Here is a 15,358-nt window from a genome sequence, read left to right as displayed (position 1 = left end):
GCAGCTACAGAAGGCGTGGCGCCTCAGTGAAGCCATTAATTAGCAAGCAGGGAGGTTAGGGACTGCCATTAGGTGGAATCCCACCAGCCAAGCCCACACGGACCCTTGGGCCGAGCACGGGATCTCAGAAGGGGAAGGAAGCAGTACAGTCCCGTCCCATCCCCCACAGCGGACACTCCATCCAGGCAGTCAGCGGCCACCATCCAGTAAAGCTGAAGGATACACCGCCACTCTCCTTCAGAGTTCAACATCAAAACAGGTTGGTGTCATTCAGCTCACCCCCCAGACAGCGGGAATTCGCATAAAAGCTCTCCTAGGCTTGCCGGGAGAGGGAGTATCAAGCTGAGCCTCCATAAAGACTAGGGGGAAACTAGAGACACCTGACCTCCAACCCCTCCTCCCAGTAGCAGCCAAAAGGAAACCTGGCTAGCCAGCGCTGGGGGAGGGGTAAGCAGAAAAAATCAAAGTGATAGAGTGCCAGGGATCCCAACAGCCTGCAGCAGGACCTGGGAGATCCAGGCCAACTGATTCGCGCGGCCTGCCCTGCGGCTACAGAAGGCGTGGCACCTCAGTGAAGCCATTAATTAGCAAGCAGGGAGGTTAGGGACTGCCTTTAGGTGGAATCCCGCCAGCCAAGCCCACATGGACCCTTGGGCCGAGTACGGGATTTCAGAAGGGGAAGGAAGCAGTACAGTCCCGTCCCATCCCCCACAGCGGACACTCCATCCAGGCAGTCAGCGGCCACCATCCGGGAAAGCTGAAGGATACACCACCACTCTCCAACAGCTTGCAACATCAAAACAGCCAGCAGCAGGACCCCGGAGATCCAGGCCAACTGATTCACGCGGCCTGCCCCGCAGCTACAGAAGGCGTGGCGCCTCAGAGAAGCCATTAATTAGCAAGCAGGGAGGTTAGGGACTGCCATTAGGTGGAATCCCGCCAGCCAAGCCCACCGCCCACGCCCGGAACAGGCCCAGCGACCTGCCAGCATTGTAGTCACGACACCCCAATTGGAATAGGGACAGAGCAGAGCCGCCTTCCACTCCCGGAACAGGCCCAGAGAGACGCCAGCATGGTAGACACGTCACCCCAATTGGAGTAGGGGCACAGCCGCCGCCCGCACCTGCAAGGGAGACTTTTCAACTATACAAGAGCAACATAAATAAATAGGGGGTAAATTTCAAAAACACAACAGTTGCACCAAGCAGAAAGAAACGCGAGCAGTATGAAAAGACAAGGAAAGAAAGGACCACAAGCAATGCAGGTCAACTCAACTTTAGAAGAGATAATAGCTGCAACAGATGGAATATCAGATAAAGAGTTCAGGATATATATGCTTCAGATGATCTGGAGTCTCAAGGAAGACATGAGACAGCAAAATCAGACAATGAAAGATCACATTGACAAACAAATCCAGGAAGTAAAAGATCAATTTCACAGGGAGATAGAGGTAATAAAAAACAAACAAATAGAAATTCTAGAAATGCAGGAAACAATAAACCAACTTAAAAACTCAATTGAGAATACTACCAGCAGAGTAGATCACTTAGAAGAGAGAACATCAGACAATGAAGACAAAGTATTTCAACTGGAAAAGAACATAGACAGCTCAGCAAGTCTGCTAAGAAACCATGAGCAGAACATCCAAGAATTATGGGACAATATCAAAAGACCAAATTTAAGAGTCATTGGGATACAGGAAGGCACAGAGCTCCATTCCAAAGGAATAAACAGTCTATTCAGTGAAATAATACGAGAAAACTTCCCAGAATTGAAGAATGAGACAGAATCCCAAATCCTAGAAGCCTACAGGACGCCGAATGTGCAAAATCATAAGAGATCCACACCTAGACACATTATAATGAAGATGTCCAACATACAGAATAAGGAGAGAATTTTAAAAGCTTCAAGAGAAAGAAAGCAGATTACATTTAGGGGTAAACCAATCAGGATAACAGCTGATCTCTCAACACAGACTCTGAAAGCTAGAAGATCCTGGAATAACATATTTCAAACACTGAAAGACAATGGGCTCCAACCAAGAATGGTGTATCCGGCGAAATTAAGCTTCAGGTTAGAAGATGAAATTAAAACCTTCCACAATAAACAAAAGTTAAAAGAATTCGCAGCTAGAAAACCATCTCTTCAAAAAATCCTTGGCAAAACATTACAGGAAGAGGAAATGGAAAATAACATTGAAAACCAACAATGGGAGGTAGGACAGTAAAGGGGGGAAAGTAGTCAAAGAGGATAACAAATCAGGTTTAGTAACATCAATAAACAAATATGGATAGAAGAACAAACCATATCTCAATAATAACCCTAAATGTTAATGGCTTAAACTCACCAATTAAGAGACACAGGCTAGTAGAATGGATCAAAAAACAAGACCCAACAATATGCTGTCTACAGGAGACGCATTTGATAGGAAAAGATATACATAGACTGAAGGTGAAAGGTTGGGAAAAATCATATCACTCATATGGACCGCGGAAACAAGCAGGAGTGTCCATACTCATATCTAATAAAATAGATTTCAAGCCAAAGCTAATCAAAAGGGATATAGAAGGACACTTCATACTGCTCAAGGGAACCATACACCAACAAGACATAACAATCATAAATATATATGCCCCAAATAATGGTGCAGCTGTGTTCATCAAGCAAACTCTTCTCAAGTTCAAGAGTCTAATAGACCACCATACAATAATCATGGGAGACTTCAACACACCTCTCTCACCACTGGACAGATCTTCCAAACAAAAGTAAGTAAGGAAACTATAGAACTCAATAACACAATTAACAACCTAGACTTAATTGACATATATAGACTATACCACCCAACATCAAGTAGCTACACTTTTTTCTCAGCAGCACATGGAACCTTCTCAAAAATAGACCATATACTATGTCACAGGGCAACTCTTAGACAATACAAAGGGGTAGAGATAATACCATGCATCTTATCTGATCATAATGGAATGAAACTGAAAATCAATGATAAAAGAAGAAAGGAAAAATCAAGCATCACCTGGAGAATGAACAATAGGTTGCTGAGTGATCAATGGGTTTTAGAAGACATCAAGGAGGAAATTAAAAAATTCCTAGAGTTAAATGAAAACACAGACACAACATATCGGAATCTATGGGACACATTGAAAGCAGTTCTAAGAGGAAAATTCATTGCTTGGAGTTCATTCCTCAAAAAAAGAAAAAACCAACAAATAAATGATCTCATACTTCATCTGAAAATCCTAGAAAAAGAAGAGCAAAACAACAGCAAAAGAAGTAGAAGGCAAGAAATAATTAAAATCAGAGCTGAAATTAATGAAATTGAAACAAAAGAAACAATTGAAAAAATTGACAAAACTAAAAGCTGGTTCTTTGAAAAAATAAATAAAATTGACAGACCCTTAGCCATGCTAACGAAGAGAAGAAGAGAGAGAACCCAAATTACTAACATACGGGATGAAAAAGGCAATATCACAACAGACACTTCAGAAATACAGAAGATAATCAGAAATTACTTTGAATCCTTATACTCCAATAAAATAGAAGATAGTGAAGGCATAGATAAATTCCTTGAGTCCTATGATCTGCCCAGATTGAGCCAGGAGGATATAGACAACCTAAACAGACCAATAACAATAGAGGAAATAGAAGAAACCATCAAAAGACTACCAACTAAGAAAAGCCCAGGACCGGATGGGTATACAGCAGAGTTTTACAAAACCTTTAAAAAGGAACTAACACCAATACTTTTCAAGCTATTTCAGGAAATAGAAAAAGAGGGAGAACTTCCAAATTCATTCTACGAGGCCAACATCACCCTGATTCCGAAACCAGACAAAGACACTTCAAAGAAGGAAAACTACAGACCAATATCTCTAATGAACCTTGACGCAAAAATCCTCAATAAAATTCTGGCGAATCGGATTCAAATACATATCAAAAAAATTATACATCATGATCAAGTAGGATTCATCCCTGGGATGCAAGGCTGGTTTAATATACGGAAATCAATAAATGTTATTCACCACATCAATAGACTTAAAAATAAGAACCATATGATCATCTCAATAGATGCAGAAAAAGCATTCGACAAAGTACAGCATCCCTTTATGTTCAAAACGCTAGAAAAATTAGGGATAACAGGATCATACCTCAACATTGTAAAAGCAATCTATGATAAGCCACAGGCCAGCATCATTCTGAATGGAGAAAAATTGAAGGCAATTCTCTCTAAGATCTGGTACAAGACAGGGATGCCCTCTCTCACCACTTCTGTTCAACATAGTCCTTGAAACACTGGCCAGAGCAATTAGACAGACAAAAGAAATTAAAGGCATAAAAATAGGAAAAGAAGAACTTAAATTATCACTATTTGCAGATGATATGATTCTATACCTAGCAGACCCAAAAGGGTCTACAAAGAAGCTATTAGAACTAATAAATGAATTCAACAAAGTGGCAGGATATAAGATCAACACACATAAATCAAAGGTATTCCTGTATATCAGCGACAAATCCTCTGAAACAGAAATGAGGACAACTACTCCATTCACAATATCCCCCCAAAAAATAAAATACTTGGGAATCAACCTAACAAAAGAGGTGAAAGATTTATACAATGAAAATTACAGAACCCTAAAGAAAGATATAGAAGAAGACCTTAGAAGATGGAAAAATATACCCTGCTCATGGATAGGCAGAACCAACATCATCAAGATGGCGATATTACCAAAAGTTCTCTATAAGTTTAATGCAATGCCAATCAAAATCCCAGCAGCATTTCTTGTAGAAATAGATAAAAGAATCATGAAATTCATATGGAATCATAAAAGACCCAGAATAGCAAAAACAATGCTAAGCAGGAAGTGTGAATCAGGCGGTATAGCGATACCAGACTTCAAACTATACTACAGAGCAATAGTAACTAAAACAGCATGGTACTGGTACCAAAACAGGCGGGTGGACCAATGGTACAGAATAGAGGACACAGTAACCAACCCACAAAACTACAACTATCTTATATTTGATAAAGGGGCTAAAAGCATGCAATGGAGGAAGGATAGCATCTTCAACAAATGGTGCTGGGAAAACTGGAAATCCATTTGCATCAAAATGAATCTGAATCCCTATCTCTCGCCATGCACAAAAGTTAACTCAAAATGGATCAAGGAGCTTGATATTAAATCAGAGACACGGCATCTGATAGAAGAAAAAGTAGGGTATGATCTACATACTGTGGGATCGGGCTCCAAATTCCTCAATAGGACACCCATAGCGCAAAAGTTAACAACTAGAATCAACAAATGGGACTTACTCAAACTAAAAAGTTTTTTCTCAGCAAAAGAAACAATAAGAGAGATAAACAGGGAGCCTACATCCTGGGAACAAATCTTTACTCCACACACTTCAGATAGAGCCCTAATAACCAGAATATACAAAGAACTCAAAAAATTAGACAATAAGATAACAAATAACCCAATCAATAAATGGGCCAATGACCTGAACAGACACTTCTCAGAGGAGGACATACAATCAATCAATAAGTACATGAAAAAATGCTCACCATCGCTAGCAGTCAGAGAAATGCAAATCAAAACTACCCTAAGTTACCATCTCACCCCAGTAAGATTGGCAGCCATTAGAAAGTCAAACAACAATAAGTGCTGGAGAGGATGCGGGGAAAAGGGCACTCTTGTTCATTGCTGGTGGGACTGCAAATTGGTGCAGCCAATTTGGAAAGCAGTATGGAGATTTCTTGGAAAGCTGGGAATGGAACCACCATTTGACCCAGCTATTCCCCTTCTCGGTCTATTCCCCAAAGACCTAACAAGAGCATGCTACAGGGACACTGCTACATCGATGTTCATAGCAGCACAATTCATGATAGCAAGATTGTGGAATCAGCCTAGATGCCCTTCAATAGATGAATGGATAAAAAAAATGTGGCATTTATACACAATGGAGTATTACTCTGCATTAAGAAATGACAAAATCATAGAATTTGGAGGGAAATGGATGGCATTAGAGCAGATTATGCTAAGTGAAGCTAGTCAATCTTTAAAAAACAAATACCAAATGACTCCTTTGATATAAGGGGAGTAAACAAGGACAGGGTAGGGACGAAAGTTTGAGAAGAAGATTTACATTAAACAGGGATGAGAGGTGGGAGGGAAAGGGAGTGAGAAGGGAAATTGCATGGAAATGGAAGGCGATCCTCAGGGTTATACAAAATGTCATATAAGAGGAAAGGAGGGGTAAGTCAAGAGAATACAAATGGAAGAAATGATTTACAGTAGAAGGGGTAGAGAGAGAAAAGGGGAGGGGAGGGGAGGGGAGGGGAGGGGGGATAGTAGACAATAGGACAGACAGCAGAATACATCAGACACTAGAAAGGCAATTTGTCAATCAATGGAAGGGTAACTGATGTGATACAGCAATCTGTATACGGGGTAAAATTGGGAGTTCATAACCCACTTGAATCAAACTGTGAAATATGATGTATTAAGAACTATGTAATGTTTTGAACGACCAACAATAAAAAAAAACCCTTGATTCTCAAAAAAAAAAAAGAAAAAAAAAGATGCATTCAAGATATGATGGTAAACAAAAGTATCAGAATACAAAATATATGGTGGTAACAGGGATTCAGATTGGTTTTAGTAACTTTCTTCATTAAGTTAAATTAGATCAGAGGAAATCCAAACCCTGTCCTTATGAAACTCATATTCTAAACAGAAAGAGAAAGAGGAAAGAAAATCCAAGACACATAGATGCTCAAGAATTAAGTGAAATGCAAGGAGAAATCTACCATATGACACCTACTTAGTAACTGTTTATTGACTGAAGATACAAGTGGGAACTGTCATGCTAGATTATACAAAACACCAATTAACACAGTATTCTGTGGCCAACAATAGCCTTGGTAGTCCCCCTATCAATGTTCATTATGTAGCCACCAAAGTCACAAAAACAATTTGGGCAGCAAATGGCACTTAAGAACTTATATAAAGCAAAAAAAACCTTTCAGAATAAAAGTACTTTTAGACAGAAGATCAAGAATGAGAAGTTATACACCATTCATGTATGATGTGTCTTTCTACATATGGAAAGACCAGGAAGCCTCTCAAAACATCAATTAATAATTACGCACTATGAAAGAGTACTTCACTACGGTGTGATTGAAACCTCAGGAAAAACTTGAGAAAACTATAGGCAATTTGGCCCCAATCTTCCCACTGAGAATAACTCAAAAGCAGAAAAAACATATATTTTTATTTAAATCTTGAAATCATGTCTCAGTAATCTCAAGCACTCCAACTTTGAGCCATCTGGATTCCCAGAAAAATCTTGAGCCCTGAATATGGTCTAAAGAATCCCAGATTACACACTTAACATAAACAAGACAAGACTTGCTCTAGAATAACACACCATCATACCAGGGCTCAATACAGTTTTACCAACAATTTCTAAAATTTAATGTCCATAATTCAATCAAAGATATCCAGTCACATAAGGCAAGAAGATGAGAGACAATAAAAACAGCCCCTAAGAGGTTCCAAAGTTTGGATTTATTAGACACACACATTTCTGTACTTGGGAAAATTTTTAAAACATTATAAAAAAAATTTTGTAAAACAACTGAAAATTCTTTTAAAAATGACTAGACAGATTTGAGAAATACTTGAAAACAAATAGGATTTCTAAAGCTAAAATGTACAATGACCAAAATAAGGGATGAATGAGTCTAACAATCACTTAGACATATATGAACAGAGTATTTGTGAATTGGAAGATAGGTATGAAATGAAGCATGGGTAAGTTGGAATATATAAAAGAGAATGTGGAAAACAGAGAGGAATAAAAACTCTAACATTGGAATCACACATGGAAAAGTGAACTTCAGAGATTATGACTGAGAACATAGCCATAAATCCACAAATTCAGGAGGTTCTATGAACTTCAGGCAGAATAAATAGAAAGAAATTCACCCTAGAATCACCATGTTAAAATGACAGAAAACTAAAGACAAAGGAAAAAGTAGTCAACAATTAAAATTCCCTTAGAGGAAAAACAGTTTAATTTTTTACTGACTTTTTCAATAGCAAAAATGGAAACCAGAAGAAAATGGAAGCCAAACTAAAATTCCATATCCAGTAAAAATACACTTAAAAAATGAAGGGAAGTAAATAATTTTCTGGCCAACAAAAACTGGGAGAATTCTTCACAAAAACCTACAATGTTAAAGATTTTAACATGATTAATGGATGTTCTTCAGACAAAAGAAAAGTACTTTTAGACAGAAGATCAAGAATGAGAAGTTATACACCATTCATGTATGATGTTTCAAAATGCATTCCACTGACATGTAGAATTAGAATAAAAAAAGATGCAAGAAAGAAGGAAAAGCAATAAAAATGGAAGAACTGGCAAAATGAACTTGAATGAGATGTGATGTTGAAGAGGAATACAGAGCTATTTTTCAGGGTGAGGATAACTTTTGCCTATATTAATTAGAACTTATATTTAGCTATACTCTGATGAAAAATATTTAAGCAATTTGGGGGGTAGAGGAAAACTAAATGCCATAAAAAAGATCTGTCAATCTTCTGTCAAAGATCTGCCAATTTACTGCATGGTTCTAAAAATACAAATGATCCAAGAAATCATTTATAAAGTAATAGTCAACTGAGAAAAATATTTGCAATACTTCATTAGCTGTAATAGAGTCCATTATATATGGAGTGGGATTTATGGTGGAAACAGATGGATATGGGTTCTTAAGAGCTTCAAGGTACTATTTAACACATCAGGTTGTGTATATACAATTAGTTAAAAAAATAGTTAATGAATTTAAAAAGAAAAGATAAAGACCTCACTCAATTTTTAATGAATGTAGAGTTATAAATGATCTGGCATCTTGTAGCTCTCAATTCACCTTATACAAGTTGTGGATATATTACAAATAGCCAAAATGATATTTATGATACCAAAGTAAGATAAGGAATCATCTTTTCTAATGATTTGTTTTAAAAAAATGTAAATAGTTGTATTTTCAGGATAACTTAATTTCTCAACAGAGTACATAGCCCCTTAATCCCTTTCAGCCCTGGAATTTTAAGATTCACTGCAAATTCTGTGAAAATATCAATCCTGAATTATGGAGACCTGAAATCCTTATTCTAAGGCTATGCCAAGGGGACTTCCAATGATTCTACTCTGTTATTCTCCAAGGAATCACCACCGAGCAGAATCATTCTGTGGACAATGGCTGTGTGGTTGAGTGGTCCTCTCAGTGTATTCCTTTGTCTCACGTGATCCACTCTGCCAGTGCCCTATGTCAAGGTGTTTCTACAGCATGTCCCTCTGCTCTCTTAAAAACCAACATGCTAGAACAATGGTTTCCATCAATGGCTTAAATTAATCAATTAGGAATGTTCTCTGTGGTTAGGAATAGCTGCATGATAAAGTAGATATCTGGCAGCAACTGAAATTTTATTCACGGGCTGGGGATGTGGCTCAAGCGGTAGCGCGCTCGCTTGGCATGCGTGCGGCCCGGGTTCGATCCTCAGCACCACATACCAACAAAGATGCTGTGTCTGCTGAGAACTAAGAAATAAATATTAAAAATTCTCTCTCTCTCTCTCTCTCTCTCTCTCTCTCTCTCTCTCTCTCTCTTTCTCCTCTCTCACTCTCTCTTTAAAAAAAAAAAAAGAAATTTTATTCACAAGGCAGATCACTGTCCCAGAAAACACCTGAGACGGGAAAAAATAGGCAGGTGGCATTCACTTACCTGCCGGAGTTTGGTTCCCACCATAGAGGCACTGGTGTCAAGAACAAAGACCACATTCTTGGGCAAAGGAGGAAGGTCTTTGGGAGCAAAGTAGTGCACAAAATAGCCATTTAGAACCTGGTAAGGAAAAAAAAAGTGAAAAATGGTAGTACCCAAAATAGTTAATCTATGGAGCTTTTAGAACTAAGATGAAATAGTCTAGGGTCACATTCCACACCCAGAGCAAAATTATCTGTGGTTCTGATCCTCCAAGGGAACTAGATGCTAATCGATCCATATAAGGATAGAATCATCCCTTTAAAATTTATTGATCAGTGGACTGGGAGTACAGAGTGCTTGTCTAGCATGAGTGAGACCCTGGGTTTAAATCCCCAGCACTGAAAAAAAGAAAGTATTGATCATGACAACCCATTCAACTTTAACTATCTGCCTCGTTCTGACCTTGCTACGTGTGAATCCTACTTTTTTCATTATCTAGTTTGTACCAAGCATTGTACGCATTGAGACATCAAGGTTGTCAACATTCTGGACGCACATTAATGTATTTTAATATTCCCACCCTGTCTCTGGAGCAATAAAACCTAAAGGGAAATAAGCTGTGGAACAGTCTCCTTTAATTAAAATTGAAGATGAACTAAAATTCCAACCTCATCTAAAACACCACAGGGAAAATTACATTTTAGATTTCATTAGCTGTCCAGATTACTGGAGCAGGAAATAGGTACCCTCAGCTTCTAGCAAGGATCATCTCTAGTTTCTCTGAAGACATATTTTGGGTAAAACAATTTTACAAAGAACCAAAAAGAGCTTTTGCCCTTAGCTAAATATCAAAATCTACAGTTCTGAGTCTAACAAAAAGTGTCAAGCTACCAACATGAAATAGCAACACAAAGCCTTGTACCTGGATGTCCCCAATGCTCTGTTCTCTATTGACATCATATCGAATGATGAAATCTCCCAAAATTCCATTCTGGGCAATCTTGGCTTGTTGTACCACAGTAGGCTTAAAAACGACCTTGGCAAAAGTTTCATTTTGGTTGATAACAGTAGAAGGAGGTGGCCCCAAATCATCTGCAGCTAACACATAAACATCATAAATAACAATATGAAAGTATTTTCCTAAAAAGAAGTAAGAATCAATATAGTATAAACAAAGAGGGTTAGACTTCATCTTACTGGCAGGTATACAGTTCATATAAACTTCTGAGACTTTGTGTTAATAACATATCACAATGTAAGATATATGCTATGGTATATTTCACTGTTATGGCTCCTTTCTGAACCTTTTATGAAAATTGTTAAAATGCACAAAAGTAGAAAGAATAGCAATATGAACCCCCATGTATCCATCACTCAACTGAAACAATTAGCAACATTCTGCCAATTGTTTGTATCTACTTTTATTTCACCTTGTTTCTGGATCATTTTATAACAAATCTCAGACATCATATTCCATCCAAATATTTCAGTAACATAAAAATGTTTTCCTATCAAAACTACAAAACCATTATCACAAGTAACAAAGGTAATGCTTGATGTCTTATTATTGTCTACTACTCAGTCTTAAAATTCTCTTAAAAATGTCATGGTGTGGTTGATTTGTCTGAATCAGGTTCAAAACAAAATCCCCACATCACATTTGGTTAATGTTTCTTAGAATATCTTTAAATCTCAAGTGTCCCTTCCCTCTATATCTCTTCTTTTTGAAATACGTGTGTGTGTGTGTGTGTGTGTGTGTGTGTGTGTGTGTTATGATGTTATGGTGTGGATATGAAGAACAGTCAGAGGTGAAATGACTGGATTATGAGAGCTATTCTATTTTGAAAGGATCAACTATAGGCAAGTGGGGCGTGGCTGGAGAAGGTCACTGGGGGCGTGTGCTGGAAAGGTGAATCTTCAGTGTAGCCCTTTGCCCCACCCCACCTCTCTGCTTCTTTGCTGCCTTTGAGGAGCAGCTTCCCTCCAGCACATCCTTTCCCTATGATGTGCTGCTTTATCTCAGGCTCAGAGCAATGGAGTTGGCTATCTATAGAATGAGACCTCTGAAACCAGGAGCCCCAAATGAGTTTTTCCTCAAGTTGTTCTTTCTGGGTATTTCAGTCACAGTGATGCCAAACCTAACTAAAACTATACACACACACACGTACATATATACATACATATACACCCTTGTCATTGAACTTGTTCCTCTCTTCTGCTGACAGTGTAATATTTGGAGGATCTATAAAAAATATTGATGCCCAGGCCCAGAGATTCTCATTAAATTTTTCTGAGATGAAGACTAGGCATTAGGTCTTTGAAAAACTGCTCATGTGACTCTAATGTGCAGTTAGGTGTGAGCACCACCGCTCAATCCCCTGTGTTCACTGGTGTTCTGGAAGTTAGAGATGGAAGCTTGACTAGATTCAGGTTTGATGCTACTGAACTACTTCATAGGAGATGAAGATTTCATAGGTGAAGAACCTTCACGGAACACTAGGTGATGGCAAGCTCTTTCTACTCCATCACATTAGATGGTACACAATATCTCCCTGTCTAGTTTTAGTGGTAGCAATAATGACAGCATGCAGGTGTTGTGGGCCTGACCCTCATCCCCTTAGAAAGTTCAGACATTTTACAGTGATAGTACAATTAATACTTTTATCAATGACTGATGAAAGCTAGGTCCACTAATTCATTAGATCTACAAAATGATGACTTCAAATTCTGTCATTTCTTCCATATGGAAGAATTAGTCCATAAAGAAAGCCTTTCCCTCATGAATCATTCAGTTGCCCTAACACACCCTTTGTCCAGGAAGCATATGGTTCTTTAAAAAAAGAATTGTTCAAAGTTTTCCCCAAAGTGAGTCTTAGGATACGAATTAGAATTACAAAAAGATTATCAGATGAATGAATTTTATGTAATTTATTAAAAACTAGCATAATGAGATACTAAGCAAAGAGAATCCTATTTTTACTTCTGAGCCTCAGTTCCTACTAGAACACGAGAACTATTTAGCAGACTACCACGGTTATAAGTGCAAACAACACTAGCCTATGTACTTAGCAATAAAAACCGATATTTTGAAATCTGAATGCATCATAAGTAGTATAAAAATTAAAATAAGATTTCCTAGTCAAAATAAAAATAAGAATTCTTAATCATAAGTATATGTGCAGGGATTTTTTTTGTTCATATACTGAATCAAAGCCAGGTTTAAATTGCTGCAAGTGTCTGATTATTTTTGTAAATCTATTCAAGTTGATACCATGGAAGAGGCTGACCACTAATTTCCATCTGCAATTAGCAGAATAAAAAAGGAAATGAAGCATAAATGGCCCCAGTAATTTGTACTTAAGAATAAACTTCCTTCTGCTAAGGGTTTATTAGACACTAAACTCAAAGGAAGTTTAAACACTTCCTTCAACAGAACAGACAGTTATTTTTCAGAGACAATTTAGGTGTAACCTTAACAGGAACCTCAGGACTAAACTGATTCTATTATTTGCATTTAATAAGGGCAGGGATTTTGGAAGTGATCAGAGAGTTTGAAAAATAGAATTTTTTTTAAAAGAAAAAGAAGTCACAGAAGAAACAAACTCCTTCCAATAAATCTTTTCATTTGAAGGAGTTGGAAAAAATCAAGGTGGCACATTGACAAGTGTCCCCATGCAGTTTACTGGCACAGCTGAAGAAGCCTCAGGATCATCGCACAATAGGAAGAAAAGAGGACTGAAAATGGAAAGGCCCTTGAAGAAAGGAAACTGTCGTTCTCGGGGATCAATGTCACCATGGTGACCACTGGTAAAGCACCAAGAATGAGAGGCATGTCATGCTAAGAACTCAGGGTCATCAGTCAGAAGATTATTAGCTGATTCCACTTCTTATTAGTTGTGAGACCTTGGGCACATTACCGAGCCTTAGTTTCTCATCTGTACAACAAATTAATAGGAGTGCCAATATAACATGATTGACCAGATGAAGGAACATAAGGTATTTGGCACCATTCTGGTTCATGTCATGACAGCTAACAACCTTAAACATACACAAAATAGAAAAAGGAATTAAATAGAAGACTGTAAGGTATGTCAAACTTGGGATACTACATAGCAATAAAAATGAAAGGCTCATTATTGCTATTGACAACATGGTTGAATCTCATGGTCATGTTGATTGAAAACACCAAGTACAAAACAGTGTATTTTCTACACATCCATTGACATGAAGTTTAAGAGCAAACACACTTGCTGGCTCACAGCAACTGAAGTACAGCAACTGTTCCTTTGGTGGATTGGTACTGACTGGAAAGAACACAAAGGAAATTCTGGGGTGGTGAAAATATCCTGAATCTTGACGTGGAAGGTAGATAGTTGTATGGATATGTATAATATACAATCACTCATCAAGCTGTACACAAAATATTAGTATACTTTATTCTGTTTCCCAGAATCTCTTACGGTTTGAATTTGGGAGCCAGATAGCAGAATTGACTTAACAGGCATGGAACCTATTATAATTGGCCAAACAAACCCCTATTTGTTCTTTCCCTTGGGTAAACATGTTAATGTAGGCATTTATATGGAGACTAGGTGCATCCAGAGAAATCCCAGTTGGCAGAAATTGGACCGGGCACAGAGTTGTGGGGCAGCACTTTTCAGCATGATACTAGCCAACTGTAAGATGTTTATTGGTGCAGGCAGCTCTCACCACTCAGCTCATTAGAAGTGTTCCAGAAAACCCTGCAGTAATCACCTGCAAGGACCGTGGTAGAGTGGCCCTAGTAGTGTGACCTTGCCCCAGCAGCAGCAGCACCACCTGGAAGCTGCCTAGAAGTGCCAGTTCTTGGACCCACCCTAGAAACTTCAAGTCTGAAGCTGGGAATGGGACTCAGCAATGTGTGTTTTTAACAAGCCCTCCAAATGATTCCAGTTTCTGCTTAGAAAATAGACATGTTCCTTACACTCAGTTGATGCGCCTTACATATAAAAAAATTGCCGATAAAATTTGTTGTATGTAATTAGGCAATGCTTAGATTATCTCTAAGATTCTGCAATAATTAGATTTGATTCTTCTTTATGCTGCCAGCATGTATCTACTTTGTCTTGCTTCAGATCTCTCTCATGAAAATGCTTCTTACAAGTACCCTGAATTAATACATTCATGGTCGAATGAAAGTACTGTGGATTAAAAAGTATAATTTCTCTCTTCATAATTCATTTGACTAGGCTCTTTGATATGGACCATGAGAAAGGATAGTGTATTATTATTTTCGTTTCCTATTGACCTTGGTGTTTGTTCATTCATGATGAAAATTCATGAGCTTCATCTAAATGGGCTTATTTTACATGATGAGTGGAGTGATTCTCGATCTGATTATGCACCAAGAAGCTGAGCTCCTGATGCATTTGCCCATTAAGCACCAGTCAGTAAAAGTGATCAAATGAATTTTCCATTACCTATTTTTTTAAAAAAAAAAATCTACAGAGAACAATTCCGGAGTCACATCTCTAGGAAGTAAAATCCCCTTTTGGGGGGGGGGGAAGGAAGATCTGCTAATTATGTTAGTATAGGTTC

General features: G+C 38.2%; 1 protein-coding gene across 2 annotated transcripts in view; it reads right to left on the bottom strand.

Annotated features, from left to right (window-relative positions):
• Itih5 (inter-alpha-trypsin inhibitor heavy chain 5) overlaps positions 1-15,358 on the bottom strand; it is an 87,765-nt gene that overhangs the window by 37,756 nt on the left and 34,651 nt on the right. Inside the window, exons 6-7 of one of the 2 annotated variants that reach the window (XM_026391792.2) lie at positions 10,704-10,879; positions 9,803-9,919 (exon numbers count right to left, since the gene is read on the bottom strand). In XM_026391792.2, coding sequence (XP_026247577.2) covers positions 9,803-9,919; positions 10,704-10,879 — 293 coding nt within the window. The remainder of the gene's footprint in view (positions 1-9,802; positions 9,920-10,703; positions 10,880-15,358) is intronic. The other variant, XM_026391793.2, reaches the window with a different exon arrangement.

This window comes from Urocitellus parryii, chromosome 9, assembly GCF_045843805.1.
Source record: "Urocitellus parryii isolate mUroPar1 chromosome 9, mUroPar1.hap1, whole genome shotgun sequence".
Lineage (NCBI taxonomy): Eukaryota > Metazoa > Chordata > Mammalia > Rodentia > Sciuridae > Urocitellus > Urocitellus parryii.
This window is presented reverse-complemented; position numbering and strand designations above follow the sequence as displayed.